This window comes from Calypte anna, chromosome 2 (genome assembly GCF_003957555.1).
Source record: "Calypte anna isolate BGI_N300 chromosome 2, bCalAnn1_v1.p, whole genome shotgun sequence".
NCBI lineage: Eukaryota > Metazoa > Chordata > Aves > Apodiformes > Trochilidae > Calypte > Calypte anna.
In genome coordinates this window covers 54,831,926-54,853,755 of record NC_044245.1, presented here as the reverse complement: position 1 = coordinate 54,853,755, position 21,830 = coordinate 54,831,926, and the positions used below count along the sequence as shown (strand labels likewise).

General features: G+C 39.8%; 2 protein-coding genes across 2 annotated transcripts; both read right to left on the bottom strand.

Moving 5' to 3' along the window:
* Nucleotides 1-180: 180 nt before the first annotated feature.
* Nucleotides 181-6,346, bottom strand: LOC103530451 (C-C chemokine receptor type 5). Its single transcript, XM_008496015.2, has 4 exons — nucleotides 6,314-6,346; nucleotides 3,852-4,005; nucleotides 2,118-3,195; nucleotides 181-252 (listed from the first exon to the last, which is right to left on the bottom strand). Exons 3-4 carry the CDS (start codon nucleotides 3,182-3,184, stop codon nucleotides 240-242), a joined length of 1,080 nt encoding a protein of 359 aa, XP_008494237.2. The 5' UTR covers nucleotides 3,185-3,195; nucleotides 3,852-4,005; nucleotides 6,314-6,346; the 3' UTR covers nucleotides 181-239.
* An 8,140-nt stretch (nucleotides 6,347-14,486) lies between these two features.
* LOC103530452 (C-C chemokine receptor type 2) lies at nucleotides 14,487-21,382 on the bottom strand. Its single transcript, XM_008496016.2, has 3 exons — nucleotides 21,070-21,382; nucleotides 16,774-16,927; nucleotides 14,487-16,530 (listed from the first exon to the last, which is right to left on the bottom strand). The coding sequence occupies exon 3, from the start codon at nucleotides 16,517-16,519 to the stop codon at nucleotides 15,449-15,451; it is 1,071 nt and encodes a 356-aa protein (XP_008494238.1). The 5' UTR covers nucleotides 16,520-16,530; nucleotides 16,774-16,927; nucleotides 21,070-21,382; the 3' UTR covers nucleotides 14,487-15,448.
* Nucleotides 21,383-21,830: the final 448 nt, after the last annotated feature.

Genomic DNA, 21,830 nt, shown 5'->3' with positions numbered 1-21,830 from the left:
CTGATATCATTGAAGAGAATGCTGCAAAGGATCAGGGCAGCTTTTTGACATGTCCATCAGAAAGTCTATCACTGTCCTTGTCCACATTTGGTTGTTGTACTGTGCTTCTGCAGGGCTCATCAAGATACGTACCTTGCTTGGCATCAAAGCCCTCCAGAGAAAGTAACTTCTTAAAATCAAGGTGTCTTAGAGCCAAATGAAAATTCTTGTCAAGAGCAGAATAAAATATGCACATATTTTCATAAAGGTATTCTAAAAGGAAAGGAAAAAAAAATCCAGACTGTTCAAAAATTACTGCATGTAGCTTCCTATCTTTTAAAAAAATAAATGCATATATTTGTAATTTTATGCTGAAATTACCCAATTTCTGCTTATTCTGATATAGTTACCCATTTTAAAAGTATATACAAAGTTCTGCAAAGTAACCGATGAACAGGATCTTAAAAAAGACTATACAGCTCAAAATCTTGTAAATTAGGTGTAATATATTATGTTACACTTCCCATGTGAATGTATTCCTAAAGTGGTGCTTAATATTACAAAACTGAATAGCTTAAAAAAAGTGTTTTGAAAAGCAAAGATTTACTTCTTTCACCTCCTGCTTTCATAAGCACTCGGAAATGTAAAATATCTTTGGGGCTGTTTAGAAAAAATTTGCTTCTTTAAAAGTACTATTTTAAAGTCTATCTACAGGAGCTAGGAAACAGAAATTGCTTTTCTGGGTAAGAACACTAGCTTTTAATTTTCTGTCTCCAGAGTTGACCAAAACCACAGGTCTTAGAGGAATGAAAAGAAATGCTAGAGAAATGTTAGGCAACATGGCCTAAATCAATTAATAGTGTGGTTAAGATGTGATCTTAAGCATGTGAATATCCCCATATTTATTTCATCATTTCTGCGTTCAATTGCTTTGCAGGATCTGAGCTTTAAGGGAAAGCTCAGTCACAGCTGACCATCAGTCTTACTAGTTATGGAAGCTTTCACTCTCTCCAAAACTCATAAATGGCAGAAAAACCATTGTCATATCCCAAAATTATACCTACTTCTGAAACAAAACAAGTGATACTCTTTGGCCTTGACCTTGTTGAATACTGAATATTTTTACTTATTCACATGTTTTGATAACTTAAATGTCTGTAGCATATGCTTATCTCTAAAAACATCTGGTTCTGTTCAGAAATTATTTTCACACCTCTAGTGCTATTGGTTTTTTTCAGCCATTACAACTGTGTATCATTTCATATTTTAAAGTTTTTTTCTCATGCAGGCTAGCAAAATCACTGTCTAAAACCCTGAACTCTGTTGACTCATTGTCCTTTTTTGATCTAAGCCATTTAAAGCTCCATGTGAAATACTCTATTTTTTAAATGTTCCAAGTACATTGATTTTCTGATCCATTGTATGACCATGTTACCTTTTTAGTATGACTAACCTATAAACCAGTAGTTGATTGAAAGAGAGGAGAACCTTCTGAGGTATCAAACTCTCAAGCCACTTAGCTATAAACACATAGTAGTTAAAACTATTATGAAAAAATCCAAAAGGTTGATAGTCAACCATACACAATGAAAATATACCTTGAAATATCAGTTTCTTCTAGATGTATAAAACTTTCCCATAAAACTTATAAAGGTTCTGTACCACAGCCCTCAGCAGTTTAGCATTATTTACAGAGAAACATAACCAGGCCAGTAAAAGATGTGAGTGAGACTGAGTTTAAATGAGTGAGGTATGTTGTGTAAGATAAAGTCAAGTCAATTTGTTACCTCTAAGTCTCTTCAAAATACCATCTTATGAGCCTGCAAGCTTAGTCACTTAGCCATTGTGTGGTTTTGTGCCTCGTAGTACAAAACTATGCTTTTACATTCCCCCCCCCTCCAAAAAAAAAGAGAACATGTTTATTCCTCCAACATTAGCATATCTAGGTTGCTGATTTTTTACATCCTTTTCACTCATGTATGAATACCCAAATGTGTGAGCAAACACAAACTTTTGTAAACATTCTGTCATCTTTCACAGCTGCCTTAGAGCCAATATCCAGGACAGATTCCTCAGGCTTTCATCACAGACTTGGTTTCACAACAGTTGGTTCCAGTTTTTTGCTAGACACAACTTACAGTGCAACAGAAACTTCCTGTTCTCCAGTAGAATGTGTGTAGGTAGAGCTGGACCGTTCAGCTGTGTCAACATAGAAAACAGGGCAGTATTTAGAGAAGTGGAATGCAATCTGCTTTCGGAAGAAGCTGTGAAGATACTTCCTAAATTTTTCTCCAGCAAAAGCATAAATTACAGGGTTGATACAACAGTGGATCATTGAGAGTGTTTCTGTCACTTGGGTTGCTTTGTGCAGTTGACTGTTACCTTCACAAGTAGTGATGGAAAATGTACCTTGGAAATCACGTAGGAGAATGCAAATGTTGTATGGTGCCCAGAAAAAAAAATAGACAATCATGATGATAAAAATAAGCCTGACAGCTTTGTGTTTCTTCTCATTCCTACACTGCAGTAAGGTCTTTATAATCTGTGTGTAGCTGCAGATCATAATTAACATTGGAATAACGAGTCCCAGAATGTTCATTTTTAAGGCCAGGAATTGCTTCCAAGCATTTCTCTGCTCTGATGGATAGTGAGCACTGCAAGTATAATGTGAATTTTCCTTTTGAGTTTTGTGAAATACAACCCCAGGAACTGAAGCAAAAATAGCAACAAACCAGGTGACAGCACTGGTGAGGATGCCGTAGGAAATCGTCCGAGCTTTTAAAGCAAACACTGCGTGCACTATGGCCAGGTATCTGTCTAGGGTCAACAGGATTATGAAAAAGATCCCGCTGTAGAAGCCAAGCAGGTAGACACCTGAGAGAATTCTGCAGAGCACCTCCCCAAAAATCCAGTCATGAACAGCATAATAGGCCCAAAATGGGAGAGAAAATATAAAGAGCAAATCAGAAATCGCCAAGTTGAGGAGATAAATGTCAGTCATACTCTTCAATCTCTTGTATTTTACCAGGATAAGGACAACGAGCAAATTGCCTATGAGGCCAAATATCACCACCAAAGAATAAAGCGGTGGCAGAAATTTTGCTGCAAAGTGCTTTTCCTCATTTCCCGTGCATGGTGCTGAATCGCCGTAGTCAAACTCTGTTGTCAGTGGCAAGTCAGCTGCATCCACGGTGTAGTTTTCCATGGTGTGTTGGTCTGGAAAGGAAGAAATGGAGTTAAACTGGAGGGAACCCCAAGCTTGGCAGTGAGGGCGATGAAAGAGGCTGATGTCCTCCTGTGGAAATCTGTTTGCTGTTGAGCACAGAAACATTACTACATGGAGGTGTGGCAGAGAATGAAATTGCAGAACTCCCAGGAAACCCCTCCAGATCCCTAGGAAGTGTCCCAATGAAGTGATGCTGCTGCACGTTGAAAGTGTGCTGCATGTCCTCCCCTTTATATACACTGTCTGGTTTGTGTTCCTCCTCAGGTATGGTCTTCTCAGCTGCTTGAGCCAGCCAGAAGGGGAGGAAGGATGAATTTCTCCCAAGCAGTGGATGTTTTGGGGCTGTTGTGCTCAGCAGTGGCTTTCCAAGGGGATAAGGATAGCCAGGAGGGCAGCATCAGGAAAGCAGAGCAGCTGGTCCAAAGGACATAGCTGTGCTTCTCCCTGGGACCTGGCCACCTTCTCCTTGTGCCAGCCTCACTGTAGCCCTCACCCAGGGAGGTCCAGGCACTGGCAAAACAAAGGAGTAAAACAAGTGGCTGCTGCTTGCTGAGTTGTTCCTGACATCCTGGGAGCCTCAATGCCTGTGGGAATCAGGTCAATGGAGGAGTGGAAATGAGCTTTGCCCAGTACCAAACATACCCACCTTTTGGACCCTGGATGTTGCAGAGCAGCAAGTTGACAGTGTTGCTTGGGGTTAAAATGGCAAATCTTTGTGAGTGTGGTTCAGGTGTAGGCCATGGAAGCTTAGTAGCTCTTAGGTAGCCTTAGGTAGCTCTGGCAGGAAATGGTGTTCAGTCCTGTAGAAAGATCAGAAAGGCAAACAGCACGGCAAATGACATAAAAGATGACAGTGGCCAATCTGCTTTTTGTAAACAAAAAGAGATTCTGCTTTTGCAAAGCTTTTTCCTGTCCCTTCCCAAAGTTCTTCCTGAGTCTGGATGCCAGCTCTGTTCCTAACATTATGAAAAATAAGAGTTTCCATGTTCAGACATAGCTCTGGCAGTGTTGAGCATGGCATGAATTTTCTTCTGCAGAATATGGAATAAGAGAAAATTGGAAAGTTTTAACATTTTGGGACTCAGCTCTTCCTTGATACAATTTCTTTTGGAGAAAATGAGTGCTATTAGACTCCTCAAAGACCAGCTTTCAGGAAGCTCTTGCAGTCTCGATGAAAACAGGTTTTTTTTTCCACAGCCATGCTAATTACATAGTTATTACAATACTGAGATGGCGGTTTGGTTGGTAAAGGAAGTGGCTGTGCCTCAGGTGACAGCAAATAAGCTTATTTTGAAGTATCTTAAGAGTGTATACTTCCTAAGTACTTTCAGCAACTCTATTAGAAAAAGAAAAAAGTACCTTTATAAAATGTTTTTTGGTCCAAAATTTTAACTTCTTTATTTCAAAACATGACAAGACTTGGGCACTGTGCAATCATTTCATACACCTGTCAGCTAGTTCTCCTACATCTATCTTGCATGCCCTGACAGTACAAGTTTCAGTGACTGTGTATAGCTAAATACCACCATTTCCAATGTGTCAGTCAGCCATGCTGTTTTTTCTGGGATTATGGAATGAGGGACTGGCTGCAACACAGTGTCAGAGCCAGCACATCCTGTTTTGATCATTTTCCACCTGTATGATACTCACACATAAGCATGGGTAGGAAATGCACCTGGGTCATAAACCCAGAGTGGGATTTTATGGGTTTTGTTATTGATAAGATTTGTGTGAATATTACTGCAAAAATTCTGTCTGGATATTATCCTGGTCAATTATTTTCACAAGTCCTTCTTCCTGCTAACTTCTATCTCACTGCCTTCCCTCCTTCTCCTCTTCCTTCTTGCAATAACAACATACATGCCTTGCATCTTCTTCCTTTCAACCCTTTTTGTATGCTTAAATTGTCATCTCCCCTCTGAGCAGTTCCTTATGCTGAGCCCCCTTCCTCTAAACCCTGCCTTTGCTTCAGAAGACTCTGCAAATGTACTTTCTGCCCTGAATTGTGTATGGTATCCAGCACATGCTGACAATAGAAACTACAGGTACTAATTTGGAAACCAAACAAAAGAATTGCAAGTGGTTTTATGCTTTATGCTGTAATCTCTCAGTTTTAGGAAACATTGTTGGCCACCAGTTAGGATGCTTCACTGGGTTTATCAACCCAATTGTTCAAATTAAGAGACATCTGCCTGGGATTATGCTTCCTGAGCATTCAGAAAAAAACCCTCAAAGATAATCCTGGAAGATCTCTGTAGAAAGGATATTTCAAAAAAAAGAGGTCTATATTATTCTGAGTGCAGTTTAGATAGATTCAATATTTCTAGAACTGTGCAGTCTGATATGTAAATTCTGTTGCTGTGGTTGAGATCAGCAGTCATGCAGTTTTCAAGAGAAAAGCTCTTGGGAGAAAAGATGAGCAAACTAGTGTCACTGTTTCAAGCTGAGTTTCAGGTAGCAACTCTTCTTAAAGGGGAAAGATTTTATTAAAGTGAGTTTTAGTTCATTTGCACGGTGCTATTAAATTGTAAGAATTCAGTAGTAAATGGAGGTAAAGTGTTAAGCTGTGCTGTGTTCCTGAAACTGAATATTTAAAATGCATCAGATTTTATGTAGTCACCATGTAAGAAGAATAAGTACTTTTTACTCAAGCATGCTGTTTTGTCTTTGCAGAAACTGTTTTAAAGTTCAGATTTCCATCATTATCTATAATCTTCAGAAAAAAAAATCAGAGAGGCATAGTCTCTTATATTTCTTGCTGAGATAAATCTCTATAGACATTTCTTTCCTTACCTGGGTCCTCTGCTCAAATCTTCTAGTGGTTCTGTCCTTTAAAAATAGTGTATTCCATTTAACAAATCCTGTGCATTTCCCCAGGCTAGTTTTTAAAGATGAGCACACTACCAAGATTCCAGAAGTATTTTTCACCTCTGGCATTAGACCACCTAAGTAAATACCAGGTGGTACAGGGGAAAAAAAATAAAGAAAGAAACAAAAGAAAAAAAAAAAAAAGAGAGAGAGAAGAAAAAAAAAAAAAAAAAAGAAGAAAAAAGAAGAAAAAAAGAAAAAGAAAGAGAAAAATAAAAAGAAGAATAAAAGATTACTTACCATATACTTATGGTGCAAGTGATGGCTTGGGCACATCAAGAGTACCACCAACCCCATTTGTGGGTCACAAGAAGAAGAAGTTCAAAAACACCTCTTCCTGCATAAAGAAGGATGTATCAGTTTGAAAACTTCTAGCAAACAAATCTGTTTTCATTTTAGCAAAAATTAAGGAGCAGTTCTCTTTTTCTAAAAATGGGTCATCAGATGTTGCTTTTCTGACTCTGTGAGATGTGCAGAGATGTTGAAATTGTGGAGGATCCTCCTAGGAGCTGAACTCAAAGGTTTCATAACCCACAGCTGTAGTTTTAGAAAAAGTTCTTTATCTTGTTGTTTTCATTTAGCTAGCCTCTCTGAATCAAGAACAATTCACATTAAGTTTATCTCTTTACAGTTTTCAGTCATTAAATTTCTTTTAAGGTTTTTGTCCCTGAATAAAAAGTGGAGCTTCTTAATAGACCTTACACTTTTATCCAGAATTACCTGGGCTTGTTTTCAGCCAGCTCTGAGTTGCAGTCATTGTATTTTAAAAGATTTGATTGATTCTGTTTTTCTCTAATCTTATCTTTTGGACTGTTTTCTATTTAACTTCTCTCATAAGGCTATGAGTTAGTCTATATAGTGAGTCTGACCTTTCAAAACAGCACTGTTACTTACTTTCTGGAATTAAGTTTCAGAAAAGCCTGATAGAATCTGATTTCTTATCAACTTACCTTGTGGCTGATTCCTGTGACTGTTAGAGAAGCTGCACCACGGGCAGCTTTTTAGATCCTTTGTAGACATCACAGAAAGAAACTCCACAGGAGTTAGGAAAGGTACAGAGAAAGCAAGAAAGAGGAGGTGCCTTATCAGATGCCTAAGAACCCCTGAGAATATAGAATAAAAGTGCAAGCTGCTGCCTTCCCTAGACATCTCTTTGGAGGCTTCTGGAGTATCTCAGCCTATCAACCCAGTGAAGGCACTAAAGGGATGTCTTTTCTGAGCTCAGTCTCTTAGTACACTTAAAAGTTTTTAAAATGCCAAAAGCCCAATGGAGATGTCTTTCTTTCGATGCTGCCATTGTTTAATGGATTCTTTAAAGGAATCACAGCTTCTGAGTTACAGATCAGATCTGTGAGGAGACAGCAAAAAGCAAAAAAGCTGAGCCTGTTGACCTTGTAAACCTTCTTTGCACGAGGGACTAATAAAGGTGTTTATTCCATAAAACCAACATATTTTTCTCTTCCTTTCCTTGTCAGCTGTTCCAATAGGCTCTCTAAGAGCTGGAGTCTCAGTGCCAAAATTGATGGCCACTGTAGGGTATTCTAAGGGTATGTCCACACTGCCTTACTTGATAGATTACATTAAAGCCCCTGTACAGTCAGTGCAAACAGATGTTTCCACTACACCTAAATCAAGATTTCTTTCTGAGGACTGCTTCATTGTTTGCTGCTTGTTATGTGTCACTAAGCCTACTGGAGACTCTAAAAACCTTCATAAACTCATGCTATATTAACAGGAGAAAGTGTGTCAACTCAAACCTGTTGCTGGACTTGCCATTTTTTCATCCAACTTTTGATTCTGAAATATGCTCTCAAAAAACTGGTCTCAAACACCTGAGCTAGCAACAACTTAAAACTAAGACCTATGGCAGGTTTGTCTTCAGATACAGTCCCTTCAGATATTGTCCCCAGATACAGTTCTCACAGATTCATTTGCTTTATTAATTTGTTTGATTTTGTTGCTTGTAGCTTTTTGTTCTCTCAGCTCAGTCTGATCAGCCTGTGTGTTTCATGGGCACTGTCGGAGAGGGCTGTGCACACCAACAGAGGGCCCCTGCCTCTCAGGGTGACTGCAGCTGCCTGAGGGGAATGATGGTTTTACTCTGCTCACCAGCTGGATCTTACAGCTAGATGAGAGACTCCCCACAGAACATGAATAGCTATGACACCTCACAGCCCAAATACTAGGACACACTCAGGCAGCAGGCACTGGACTGTGACTTTATTATCAGCACCTACGTGTTATGCTCAGTTAGCTCTACAGCAGCTGCAGATAAGCAGAGCTGATGGAAATCAGATTTTATTGGGTGTTGCCTGTGGCTGCAGGAGAGTCCAGGCTCCTGGTGCTGCTTGCTGGGCACGGGGGTGCTGGTGGCTGTTCATCAGTGCTGTTAGGACACGATCTTTATTTCAGCTCCCTCTCTGCTCCCCCACTCCCCTCTGTGGCTCTCTTGCTCTCGGTGAGACCCATCAGAAGTCACTTTCCCATCAAGTCTGCAGCTCCAGCCCAGGACTGGTCACCTTCCTGCTGCATCAACTCTGCTGCCTTCAGGTTGCATCTATCTAGTGTGTGTGTCAGCTACACGAGTAGCACATCCCTTGTTACAAGTCAGATTATTTTCAGCTTTTCTCAATTTGTTGCCCAGCATCTCTTTAAAAAGATTGTTTAAAAAGACTATTTAAAAAGCTGTTACTTACCATGAGCTACAGCAGGTTTTAAGAATATTTTTCCTGCAGGTGAACCTCATAATTTTGCTAATAAATAGAAGCTATTGTTCAGTAGTAAAAGAAGTAATACAGTGGGTTGATATAGCTTCAAATTTTACCTATTATGTTTTTTACTTTCAGGGGATGAGTAGGAGTTATGTTGAGTGATGTGACGCTCGTTCCCTCCATAAAGACATTCCTGGAATGGCAATGGGTTTCATCCCTGACCTGTGGGGCTCAGCAAGCATGAAGTCATGTACACTGTCAAACTGCATTGTCAGTCTCTTCTAGCTAGTGACTGGTTATGTGATTCATCTTCATAGTAATCAGGCCATAATACCAAAGTATCTCGTATCTGAGTGGTATGATACTTCTGCAAAGAGATGTCATCATTTTTGTGAAGCGTGCACCAGTACTTAAATGTCTTCAAGGCACATACCAGATGCTCACATACCAGTGTGACACAGAAATGTCATCAAGCAGAATTACAGGCACCAAAATTTGAAAATGCAACAGCTTCCACTCAATTTACTAGAAACTTGCACCACATGAAGAAGAAAGACTGCAGCTGAAGGGGGGAAAAGCCTAGGACAGAATAACAGATTTCTTTCTTACAGGTACACGGTATCATAGTGCACAACACGTTTACCAAAGTCTCATATTACAGCACATCAAATCATCCTTCCCTTCTGGAGAAGAGGTCTAATGAAGATGAAGATGTGAACAGAGACTGGATGCATTTCTTTTTCCATTGGCTCCTCCAATTGTATCTCATTGTTACTTGTTATATTCACAAAATCCATGTCCAGATTAGGTTAGTACTATCATATACTTTACTTCATCAGTAATTTTACCCAGGCTTCTGATGTATGCTGCTCTATTTTATACATAAGGGGCTATCATAATACAATAGATTTTAATTTGGGGCCACAGCTACGCATTTCACAAATTTTCATCTCTCAGAATCTCATTTTTATATAGGCCTTCAATTTTCAGAAGTTGCTGTTTTCAGGTATAAGTTCTAGGTTGATGGATGCTGCCTGGTGCCATCTCAACTGTGAATAAGAAATACTGTACAGGTAAATCCCAGACCTTTGATCAGGCAGGTTGGGAAAGTCACAGACACTTCTGCAAAGCTGATCATCCCTTGAAGGTTTGTGAAGTTTTGCACATTGGCCTTTGTATCTGATAACGCTGCCCTGCTCTGGCCCAGTGCTGTGGCCTCACCTTCTGAGATTCAGTCATTGCAGGCCTAAAACACTCAAACTGAGATTGCTCTCACTGCCACAGGTATTGGAGATCTCCTTGGCAGTTATACAGACTCATACAACATTTCTTTTCCTTACCATTCCATTTTCTGAATCAAATACAGATCCCAATAGGCAAGCACAACCCGGATGTGGGTACAAAGCAGTGCCTCTATCCCTTATTTCTAGAAAAATATTATTCTTTGTTTTGCACTGATTACTACTGATATTTTGAATGCACCAGAATTTAGTGGTTTCATTTCCTCTGCTAGCTTAATAGTTTTTTTATTACTATACCAATGTGTAATGCTTTTAAACCCACAGTGACCACAGTATTGGCCCGGTTTTGCTGGGATGCAATTATAGAATCAATTTTCTCTCCTGGGAAGCTGCAATTTTTTAGAAGACTGCAGCAGTCGATGCTGTGAGACCAAAGTCATCATCATGCTTTGGCTTAGTTTGTTGCCAGCCATGGTGTGCAGGTTTCCATAGTGACCAAGGTCTTCAGCAGTTTTGAGCTGGCTGGCTGCTAGGGCTGAAAGGAGCAAACCCAGGGCAGCTGACCCAAGTTGGACATCGGAATTATTCCATTCCATAAATGTCACTATAAAGGTGTATAGTGTGCTTATATACACACACACACACACACACATATATATATACACTATAAATTGGGATATTTGCTAGAAAAGGCACTCCTCATTGGACACTGTCCCTGAGGGGTCTTGGCCACCGTTCTACTCCTGGGGCCCTCTCTCCTGCTTGCTGAGACTTCCTTCTCTCTGAAGCTGTGCTGCTCTCAGTGTTTGACATCTGGCATTCAGGAAGGATGGGAGAGTACAGCTCATGATCACTATATGGGATGAGTATAACTTTCTATTTCATGTTAGTATTGGGATTACTAGTAGTTATTTATTATTATTTTATTAAATCTGTTTTCATTTCAACACATAGGTCTCCTTTCTTCTTCTCAGTTCTCCCTCTTGGGTGGGGAGGCATCACTGGGTTATAGAACAAATTCCTAAACATAGACAAGTAGCCATTAGGAGAAATGTTATTTGAACTGTTCAAAACAGCAGTTAAATAAACTTCAAAATGAGCACCATCTGCTTGTTGTGCCATTTAACCTGGTTGGCATCACGTCATGCTCCTGACACTTCATTTCTTTGTAATTTGTTAACTGGAACAGGATACTTTGTAAATTTTTCCTTTCATTCTTTGGATTTATCCCTTTTGTAACTTTCCCTGGAAGAAGGAGTAGTATCTTTTGGAATCTTATTGAAAGTCTTTCCTACTTGCTTAAATCTTTTAATGTTCTACTTAATGTATTTATCTCTGATCTTCTGATTGCTTTGGCTATTACTTTACTAGCCTCGATTAAAGCTAATAAAGCCATTGTCTCATTTTTGCCACTACTTCTTCCTATTCGTCCATTTTAATCTACTCTTCTTATTTTATACTCCATTTACCTTTATCTTATTTAAAATATGTCATGTGACATGAGGTCACAGGTGGGTTAACAAACAAAGAAGGCTTATGACAGAAACATCCCTGTGCTCTGGTTACCAGACATTTCACTCTATCTGTATTTGTCCATTATACACTTACCACAGACAAACCAATGGCAACCATAAATGTGTTGTTTGGTTGTGAGTACTGCTCAGCACTCACCAATACCATATATGCACTTTTGCTACATTTCCTTTTGCTCTTTAGGAAGTCTGCCTGAAAGTCAGCAAAGTCAGCAGAGTTACCTTCTGCTGTCTGGGACATTGCTCCCCACATGCTTCTGAACACGAGACAGTAGTGTCTCCTAACAGGAAGGTCAATCCAATCCTGTCCTGTGCATAAACTACACTGTTTGATTCATTTTGAATCTGTGCATAGATGCTTGTCCATGGCACCTGAGCATTCTTTTCATAAGCATGCTGTGAGCCCAGTCAATGCATTATCCCTTCAGTGCCCAAAATTTTGAACTTGTAGCAGTTCAGTGTTTATTGTAAAACAACAATTTACCTGTAGTGATCACAGAGCTCCCCTCTTTAATTAATTTATTTATTTATTGTGCTCTACCACTACTTGTACACCCTCCCAAATGCTTTCTTTCATTTCCTCAATATTTCAGCAGAGCAGCTCAGATGCCTCCCAGGCACTGAAGTGGTTCTTCCTTGTGTTAGCTTCTCTGCTGTAATAAAAATTCTGGTGTGCTTTGGCATTTTCTTAACAAGCCTTTACTTCATCGCAGTTTCTTTGTACCTGCCTGCTTCTCTAGTCTTGCAAATATCTTTCTCTCAATGCTTTTTCCTGCATAGCCTGAGTTACAGAATATTTGTCTCCTGTATGTAAACTTTCCGCTATGTCTCTGCCTTGTGTTCTCTTTCACAGGGATTTAAACCTTCCCCTTGGGTAGCTCCATCTCACTGTGACCAGGCTGCTTGAAGTCCTGCAAGCCTAATTTGGAGATACCTTGCTTGTATCTACACCATGCTGCAGCCACATCTGGCTGATTAATATTCAGAATCTGACACCAAACAATCTAGAGCCTTGTCTCAGTGCAACACTGCAACTAAGGATTAAGGATTATCCTGTCTGGGCACAAAAGAAGAAGCTAATCTTTAGATTTAGTTGTTTGGGGTTTTTTCCTGCCAGAACAAAACAGAAAATGCAAAGCAGAAAGCAAAGGCAGGGGGTGTAGAATTTAGCTTATCCCATTGTGGACAAGCAAAAAGTTGTGTAGGGGAGAGAAGTAGGTGTGGGTTGTAAGCTGAATAATGGGATTGGGGCAATGGAACAGGGAGAATGACTTTGTGAAGCAGAAGCATATTAAACTTGGAATTCTCTTTAAATACTGCTCCCTATACACATCCCTATTTCTCTTACCTGTCAAATTTCACCCATCTAAAATCTGTGGCCCCTGACTTTTCCTGAAGCTGTTATGATGCACTCTTTCAAACTTGCAGGTGAATAAAAGCTGTGCCAACTACAGTAGCTTCTGGACTGGGCAGGCAGTTCTCTGCTTGTTTGGTTTTGTTTGCTTTCCTGGAACATGGTATTGCAAGTGTTTAAGTCCATAGTTGCATCTTTTTGCAAACTCCACTCTGACAGCACAGCTGATGCTCTTTGACCTAGGAGGAGAATGTTGGCTACAGGGTATAGATATTTTTTTTCAGACCTAGGTTTTATTAATTTCACTGCCTTAGCATGAAAACAGGAAGGAACATAATTGCAATAAGAGTTTAAAATAAACACAGCAGTAGAAATAGCACAGCTACAGCAGGATTTGTACCACATTGAGATAAGTTGTGCTTTAATATTAAAAAGGTGCTTTCACTTCAGTGCAGTAAAAAGTACAAAAGAAAGGAAAAATATTATTTCTGAGCAAAAGGGTTTACTGTGAGGATAGTTACTGGTCTTTTGTTTAGTCTATCTGTGGCTATTAAGCTCACAGGGTAGTGACTGGATTGTAATAGTTGATAGAAAAAAACCTAACAACTAATAGAAGCCTTGAGGCTGTAAGGCTAGAGGGAGAAGAGTGTTTGCACCTCCTAGATTAAGGCATCTGATACCTAAATTCAGAGGCTGGCATTTCCAGTCTCCTACAGTCAGGCAGGGAATCTTCCTCAGAGGCCATTTCTGTCTGCTTCTGACTCAGGCATCTCTTTTTCCCCACCAGCTCCTGAGGGATCTTGAAGAGATTTGCTGTTACTTTAGCTATCTGAATCAGCAAACAGTAGTGTGGAATCTTCTCCTGTGTTGCCTGGAGGCTAGATGAACCTGGCCCTCTGGATTTCCATGAACAAGACTACATGCATGAGCAGTGCCCTTTGAAGTAAATGGGCAAAAAAGCAGGGCACTTGCTTGACGGAGTGCTCACCTGCACTGCCCTACAGTTTGAAGTAAGAAGTTCTCCACTATGCCCCTCCCTCCTCTTCTCTGGTAACATCAAATCACTAGAATATCACTTTATTTTACGAGGAAACACCTAGAAATGGCATAAATGGCCTTAGAACACCAGTAGAGTAACATTCTCCAGTCTTCATTTAGCGTCTAGTTCTAATTAAGGCACCAGTTGGCTATGGGGACTCTTCTCCTGGGAAGGCAAACTGGGTATGTCTACTCTGCTGTTAGCAGCTACTGACTGCCTAAAAGTGTATCCCAAAAATCAGACTTACTGTGTATGTGAAGAACATGTTTTTCTCATGCAGTAGCCCAGCCTGACACACTTACTGAAACTGCCATGTAAAGTCTTCCTCTACACACGATCTGTGTGCCCAGAACCAGGGATGCCTCTGTTCAGTACTGTCCTCAGAGTCTCCAAAATCCTTCAGAAGGTCCTAATGTTTTTTTCATACAGACTCTTGCATAGCAAATACCAAGGTCACCTTGCAAATTGTTACAGATGTGCCTTTATTGGTTAAGTCCTGTTTTTCTTGAAGCAATATAATTTGTCAGAAATAAAACTTTTTTTTTTTTTTTTAATCCAGTGTTTTCTTGTGGGTAGAGTTGGTATGTGCAACTAGCTGTAAAATTGCACTCACAAAAATCACACTTGCCCATTAAAATCCCACTCTGGAAAAGGTTAGCCACTAAACAGTGATATGGCACACATAGAATTAAAGAACTAAAGTAAAAAAATACTATAACATACCCTATAGGATTATTTTTTAAAATTACTATACTATTAGCTAACAGATACATCCTTGGGTTAAGTGGCCCCAGTAAGATAAAGATCAGTCAGCTCATCCATAACAGGGAAGATATTATCTCCATATATCTTGTATTCATTCATTTTTACAGAAACATCTTTTGTTCATGTAGGGAAAATAGAGCAGGATGGGAAGAAAGGAATGAAGAAAACTAAAAGCATCCTCGTATCAAAGGCTTGTCCATGTTCCAGAAAGAATGCAGTCACTTCCAGAAGGTGTTCCACTGATGTTGGGAACTAAACAGGTTCATCAATCCTTAAAACTTGCTCCCAGTGTTTTTCTTAAAATGTCCACATAATAATAAATGCATCTTGTGAGATGAGATATCACTCCATAGTCTCTTAAATATTGTACTCCCCCCAGGTAAATCTTACTGCCATTTGTTCATTGGATAGAATTTAGGTCAAGAAACAGTCATACTCTTCTGGGCCCCATTCAGATCTTTATGTGATCCAGCTATGGTGTTAACATTCCCTGGAGAAATTACTGCTTCTCTCAGTTTAAGAATGGAAAATGCTCAAACCCACAAGAATTGAGGGTCATGCAGTTTTCAGCAGTAGTTGATATAAAGATGTCAAATAACGTCAGTCATTTAAGGCAAAGCGAGTGATGCAACATAGGGTTGGACTCGATGATCTCTGAGGTCCCTTCCAGCCCAGCCAATTCTATGATTCTATGATTCTATGAACATTTACTAACCAATATTTTGATACATTTCTACAGTCCAGTAGAGATGTCATGCTCTGCAGTGGATGGTGTGAATGTGGAACTAACTCTTTCTAATTTTTCACGATAAAGATTTGGACATTTTTTGCAGAGGTGGACTGCAACATGCTTTCGGAAAAAGGCATAAAGATATTTCCTAAATTTTTCTCCAACAAATGCATAGATCACAGGGTTGATACAACAGTGGATCATTGATACTGTTTCTGTCACTTGGATTGCCTTCTCCAGTTGACCTTTGATTTCACAATTTGGTTCGAAAAGTGAAAATTGAAATGTATACAAAAAAGAACAAATATGGAACGGTGTCCAAAAGATGAAGTAAAAAATCATTATCATGAAAATAAGTCTGACTGCCTTCTGTTTTTTCTCATTCTTACATTTCAATAATGTTTTTAGGATTTGTGAATAACTGAAAATCATAATGAGCATTGGAACAACGAGTCCCAGAATGTTCATCTTTAAAACATAGGAGTACTTCCAATTTATTATGGCATCATTTGGATAGTGAGCACTGCAAGTATAACGTGAATTTTCCTTTTGAGTTTTGTGAAATACAACCCCAGGAACTGAAGCAAAAATAGCAACAAACCAGGTGACAGCACTGGTGAGGATGCCGTAGGAAACCGTCCGAGCTTTTAGAGCAAACACTGCATGCACTATGGCCAGGTATCTGTCTAGGGTCAACAGGATTATGAAAAAGATCCCACTGTAGAAGCCAAGCAGGTAGACACCTGAGAGAATTCTGCAGAGCACCTCCCCAAAAATCCAGTCATGAACAGCATAATAGGCCCAAAAAGGGAGAGAAAATACAAACAGCGAATCAGAAATCGCCAAGTTGAGGAGATAAATGTCAGTCATACTCTTCAGTCTCTTATATTTTACCAGGATAAGGACAACGAGCAAATTGCCTATGAGGCCAAATATCACCACCAAAGAATAAAGCGGTGGCAGAAATTTTGCTGCAAAGTGCTTTTCCTCATTTCCCGTGCATGGTGCTGAATCGCCGTAGTCAAACTCTGTTGTCAGTGGCAAGTCAGCTGCATCCACGGTGTAGTTTTCCATGGTGTGTTGGTCTGGAAAGGAAGAAATGGAGTTAAACTGGAGGGAACCCCAAGCTTGGCAGTGAGGGCAATGAAAGAGGCTGATGTCCTCCTGTGGAAATCTGTTTGCTGTTGAGCACAGAAACATTACTACATGGAGGTGTGGCAGAGAATGAAATTGCAGAACTCCCAGGGTTCCTGGGAGCCCCAGTGCCTGTGGGAATCAGGTCACTGGAGGAGTGGAAATGAGCTTTGCCCAGTACCAAACATACCCACCTCTTGGACCCTGGGTGTGGCAGAGCAGCAAGTTGACAGTGTTGTTTGGGGTTAAAATGGCAAATGTTTGTGAGTGTGGATCAGGTGTAGGCCATGGAAATTTAGTAGCTCTTAGGTAGCCTTAGGTAGCTCTGGCAGGAAATGGTGTTCAGTCCTGTAGAAAGATCAGAAAGGCAAACACCTTGGCTAATGACATAAAAGATGACAATTGATACCATCATAGCCTACTAACACCTCTGCTTGTTGTGGCATCTTCCCATCAATTGAAAGACACCTCCTCCCTTCCCCCCTCACCCCCCCGTAGTTGGGGATGAAAGAAATTTTGAATCCTTTTTTCAGTATCTGCTTAATGAGTTTGATTCAGACACTCCAAAATCTAGATTAGCTAAGTGTGTTGGAGAGGGAACAAAGGTGAAAGGAGATATGACCATCACTATGAGTGTACAATGAACAATTCTTCATGTGCAGGAGCTGCGTGATACCATCCTTCATTCTTTGTTATTCAGTGTATCCTATAAGGTGACATAGGAATTGAGGAAGTGCAAGGGTTGTCCAATCTCTTTCCCTCCATTTTTGGTTTGGGGACTTTTGGAGGGACTGTACTTCCCTTGCAAGAAGACACAACCTGAGAGGTAAGTATGCTGCACAGCTCTGAAAGTCTTCAGAGAAGTTTTGTCATAATAGGAGCAGGTAGATTTGTGACTTTGATGTCAGCCTTTCATGCCATCAAACTCTCTCCCATTTCTAAGTCCTCACTAGGACTCTGAGCCAGATGCAGAAATTTGTGTAATTTGTTCTCTGAAAAGTTGAGAAACTCTATCTTCCCAAGTCCCCAGGTAAAATGGAAGAATTTCCATGTGTCTCAAGATAAGCCAGGAAGAGTATTTTGTGAAGATGGGCAATGCAGGGACCAAATGTCCTTCCTGGTCACTTAGTGGGGAAGTGAAATCGATATGTTAGCCACTCAAACAGAGCTACCTGGTAAAAGCACTGCCATCATGACTGCATTTGTCAGGCATTTATTTCATAATAGATTGGTAACAGCTATAGCAGGTTGATGGTTTCACAGTCTGCATTTTCCTAGCAGCCTGATGCCTGTTCTCTTGAGAAAGGCACCAGATTGATCCTGACACTGAAGACTTTGGGTATTGTGTCTGCCCCAACTTGTTTTGTGAACCCTACCCAGTCATGCAGTGCAGCAAAATTTACTCCTTTTCCCACCTGCATCCCCTCCATGCACTGTTTTCAGTGATGAGGTCTACCTTGTGTGATTGCAGATGCCTTTTACGGAGACCACATTCTCAAAACCACCACTTCATTTACGCCACACTTGAGCTCTGCAAGACTGAATGTAACAGGAGAAACTCTGCCCTTGGCCAGAGTGACACAGGGGAAGGACCCCTGTCTGCTTTTTAGTAGAAGCTCAATTTAATTACATGGTGATTCATCCTGACTTGTATCATATGAAATTTCTGAAGCATCTTAAACTTACATCAGCCTATTCATCTGTTTGAGGAAAGGATTATTTCTGAATGCATAATTACAGACTATTCAGGATCCAGAGGACCTAGTTTTAATCTGGTGTTCTACTCTGAGCCAGGATAGAACCAAATTTCTGACTCGTAGTTTTACTTTCCAGTTAGGTCTCTTCCAAGCAGCTGCACTTAACTGAAATTAACAGCATATTTTTCAGTGTCTGCTTCTAGAACTGATAACACTTGATGATCATGGCTTTTGCAGTCCAATGGTGTACAGAACCAAGGCTTCTGCAACCTCAGAGATTCTTCTAATGAGGATGTAGCTCTGGATCATGTCTTTTCAGATTTCTGTATTTTAGCTGCCTTGAGAGAAACCTTGCCATCTCAGGAGTGTTAGCTGGTACTTACAGTGTGTCACCTCTAGCTGTGGAAGTGTCTGGGTGCTGCTATGACTATCAGACATGTCCATTTTACAGTAATGCAAGCAAAGAGATTCCTGAGTTGCTACACTGTGATGAGAGTTATCTCTGCTCAGTGAGTCTGCTGCACTCTAATGGGGACTCAGTTTCCTCACAGAAATCAGAACATATGTTAAATACAATTTAGAAGAGCATCCATGCACTAATGGAGCCGCTTATCTCAAACTGAATGACTCCCAAAGTTCTTTTTCCCTTCTTACAGCCTAAGATGAGGTTTCTCTTTTGAAAGGTATGAATGAGTAACTCCCCCTCCCCCACTATCCTCCGTTCAGAGATGGCAATGTTTGTCATACAGAAAAAGAAATTTCTTAATGACTTGCAGCCAACTTGAATGTATGTGTCAAAAGTATCAAGGGCACTTTATGGAGAGAGAGAAGTACAATGTAGCACACAGTAAAACTGAAACTTAAATGAAGAAAATTAATGCCCCATATCCTGATAACAGGTGTTGCAAGAGAGGTGCTTAATGTCTCCTTCTAACATCTGTATCTCTTTAACTTTGCCTTTAACTTTCCAGAAGGAGTCTCTAGAGAGGCAAATCTCCAGAGAGGACTGCACAGACACCAAACACATCTTAGGGAGCAAGTATAAACATATGTACTTTTCTTGAGTTATCAAGAAAACTGAAGGAAAAGATGGAAAAGTACTCTAAAAGCTGTATGCAAGACTTTGAGATGGTAGTTTCCCTCAAATACATCTTTTCATGTGGTAGGGACCACAGGATTCTTCTTCGGTATATGACTGGGGAAAGGCAGTCCCTCCCAAAGTGAAACCTCACTTTGGAAATCTGTTCCTCTTTTATAACAGATGAACATTAGAAACATCTCTTCAGAATTGCTTGCCTCCTAACTGGCAAGGGTTTTCTCATCCCTGTAGAATTTTCAAGGAAAAATATGTTCTGGGCTGGAAAAAAACCAGGCTTAATTATCAGTAAACCCTAAGGTTCAAAACCAGAAAGACAGTCTTGCAAAAAGTCTCAGCTTTTCTGCAGTTCAATAGAGTCAATCTGTAGTAGCAAGACAAAAGGTGTAGGAGACACATCAGAGGTGTTCTTACCTAAACACATGTACAGTGAAGCAGTAGCATAAGCACTGAAAACAGGCAGTCTGAGAAAGAGAAACCTGAGACATCTATTAAATGTATTCCTCCAAATCATGATTTTATGTGTAGGAAGGCTCTTATTTTGTGTAGGTTAAGTCCTGTGCTCACATCTCTGTTCAGGTGTATTCATTCAGTGTCTCAGCTTAAACTGCTTCAGATAAAACACTGAATTCAGATTAAATTCAGTCAACAGTTGTGGTCACGGACATTCTAGGGATGAATGTGAGTATAAAAAGGAAGAATAATAGTCTGTAGCAGAGATTGCCAACATAGGGATCATGCCCCTATCATGTTATTGCTGTGAGGGTCTACACACAGAGAAGTTCAAGCCCACTGCTCTGGTACTGACAACTATTCCTGGCAAATGACAGTGCAAATCTCCCATGAAAGCAAATGTTTAATACTTTATATAATAATAATAATAATAATAATAATAATAATAATAATAATAATAATAATAATAATAATAAACATTAAAAATTCTTAAGCTATTGTGGCTTGTTTGCTAATCCTCAAGCAGCAAGTCTTTTTTATCCAAGTAGAGTAGCTCACCTCTCCTCGTGCATGAAAATAGTACAGTTCCAGTGTATTAGTGATAAATTTTGTTCAGGTAAAACCTGATTGACAAAAATTGCCAGCCAGATCATGACTGATACATGTGAAATACAGAATAAAGACTTTCTAAAGTGGTGGACTAGAGATGCCATCTTAAAAAGAGGAAACAATCCCAAAGAATATAACCCTTCATAACATGATAATGAAACATCTTTAACAGATCAAATGCATTTGTATTATAATACAAAGAAGTCATCTGATAGTACAGTGATAAAGAACATCTGCTATCTGCAACTGATAGAGCATGATGAGAGCAAATTTGGAGAGGCTAGACTAAGTGTGGAGGATTTCTTATCTAATCAGTTTCCATTTTTATCAAAATGCATTTTCAAGCTACTGACTTCCTGGAACAGCTTCAAAACCAAGACCCAGTAAGTTTCTATTATAAAAAAAAGTCGATAATTTTCTACACCATTTCTCCAGTCCAAATCTCTACTCTCACATTTAGCCTTATCCTGAGTTGCAAGTTAGTCACAAGACCCTATTGCTCTAACAGATAGTGTCTCTGCTTGACTGCTAACTCTATTGCCATGGATATTGGGCACATATACTTCCCCACTGAGTGCATCTATATCTATATAAACAAATTTATCTGTAAAAAAGGAAAAAAATTAGCTACTCACTGATTTATCAAGCTTGTTATGTCTGGTCACATCTTCTTCTTTGTGAAAAAACACATAGTTACCCCCTACATCTGAAAATAGGAAATAGCACTTCCTGTGTGATCTATTGCAGAACATTACAAGAATCAAGGGTATGGTTCTTCTTTTCTGAAAGTGCTGTTTCCAGGATGAGTTCAGAAATGAGGGATGAATACTTTATGAGTGTCTACTTGTTCTGCTCCAGCTGGAACTGGAGGAGTTGGAGCAGTCAGTGTCTGAACCACTGCAGCTCTCAACAGGATTGGTTAACTGGGTGGTTAAAAGTAATAAAATTCTGTTCTCAGGACAAGTATTTCTAATTGCTGTAGATGCTTCTGTAGCTCAGAAGGGGTGTGAAATGACTGGTATAGAGATCTTGCGCTTTCAAAATTAAATGTGTGTGGGTCTCCAAAATGATGACTGTTGAAACAACTCCACCAAGATGTTCACATTCATTGCGACTGACTGGGCTTTTTCTACATTTATACATGTTTCTCCCTTTCATCATCACTAGTGAAAAAGAATCTGTAAGCAAAATGAAAATACATTTATACTCTGCAAAGCAGTGACAGCATCACATTTGCCTTAGATGAGCGCTGTGAAGAGAGACAAGTCAAGGTCCAGACAGCTCAGAGCTAGTTTGGTCAGGCAAAGCACTGTGCTGGTAGACCTATAGTTATGTGACTTGCAATCTACACCACACTGTGCTCTGTGGTGTAGGCTACTTCTCTGAACATCTATTA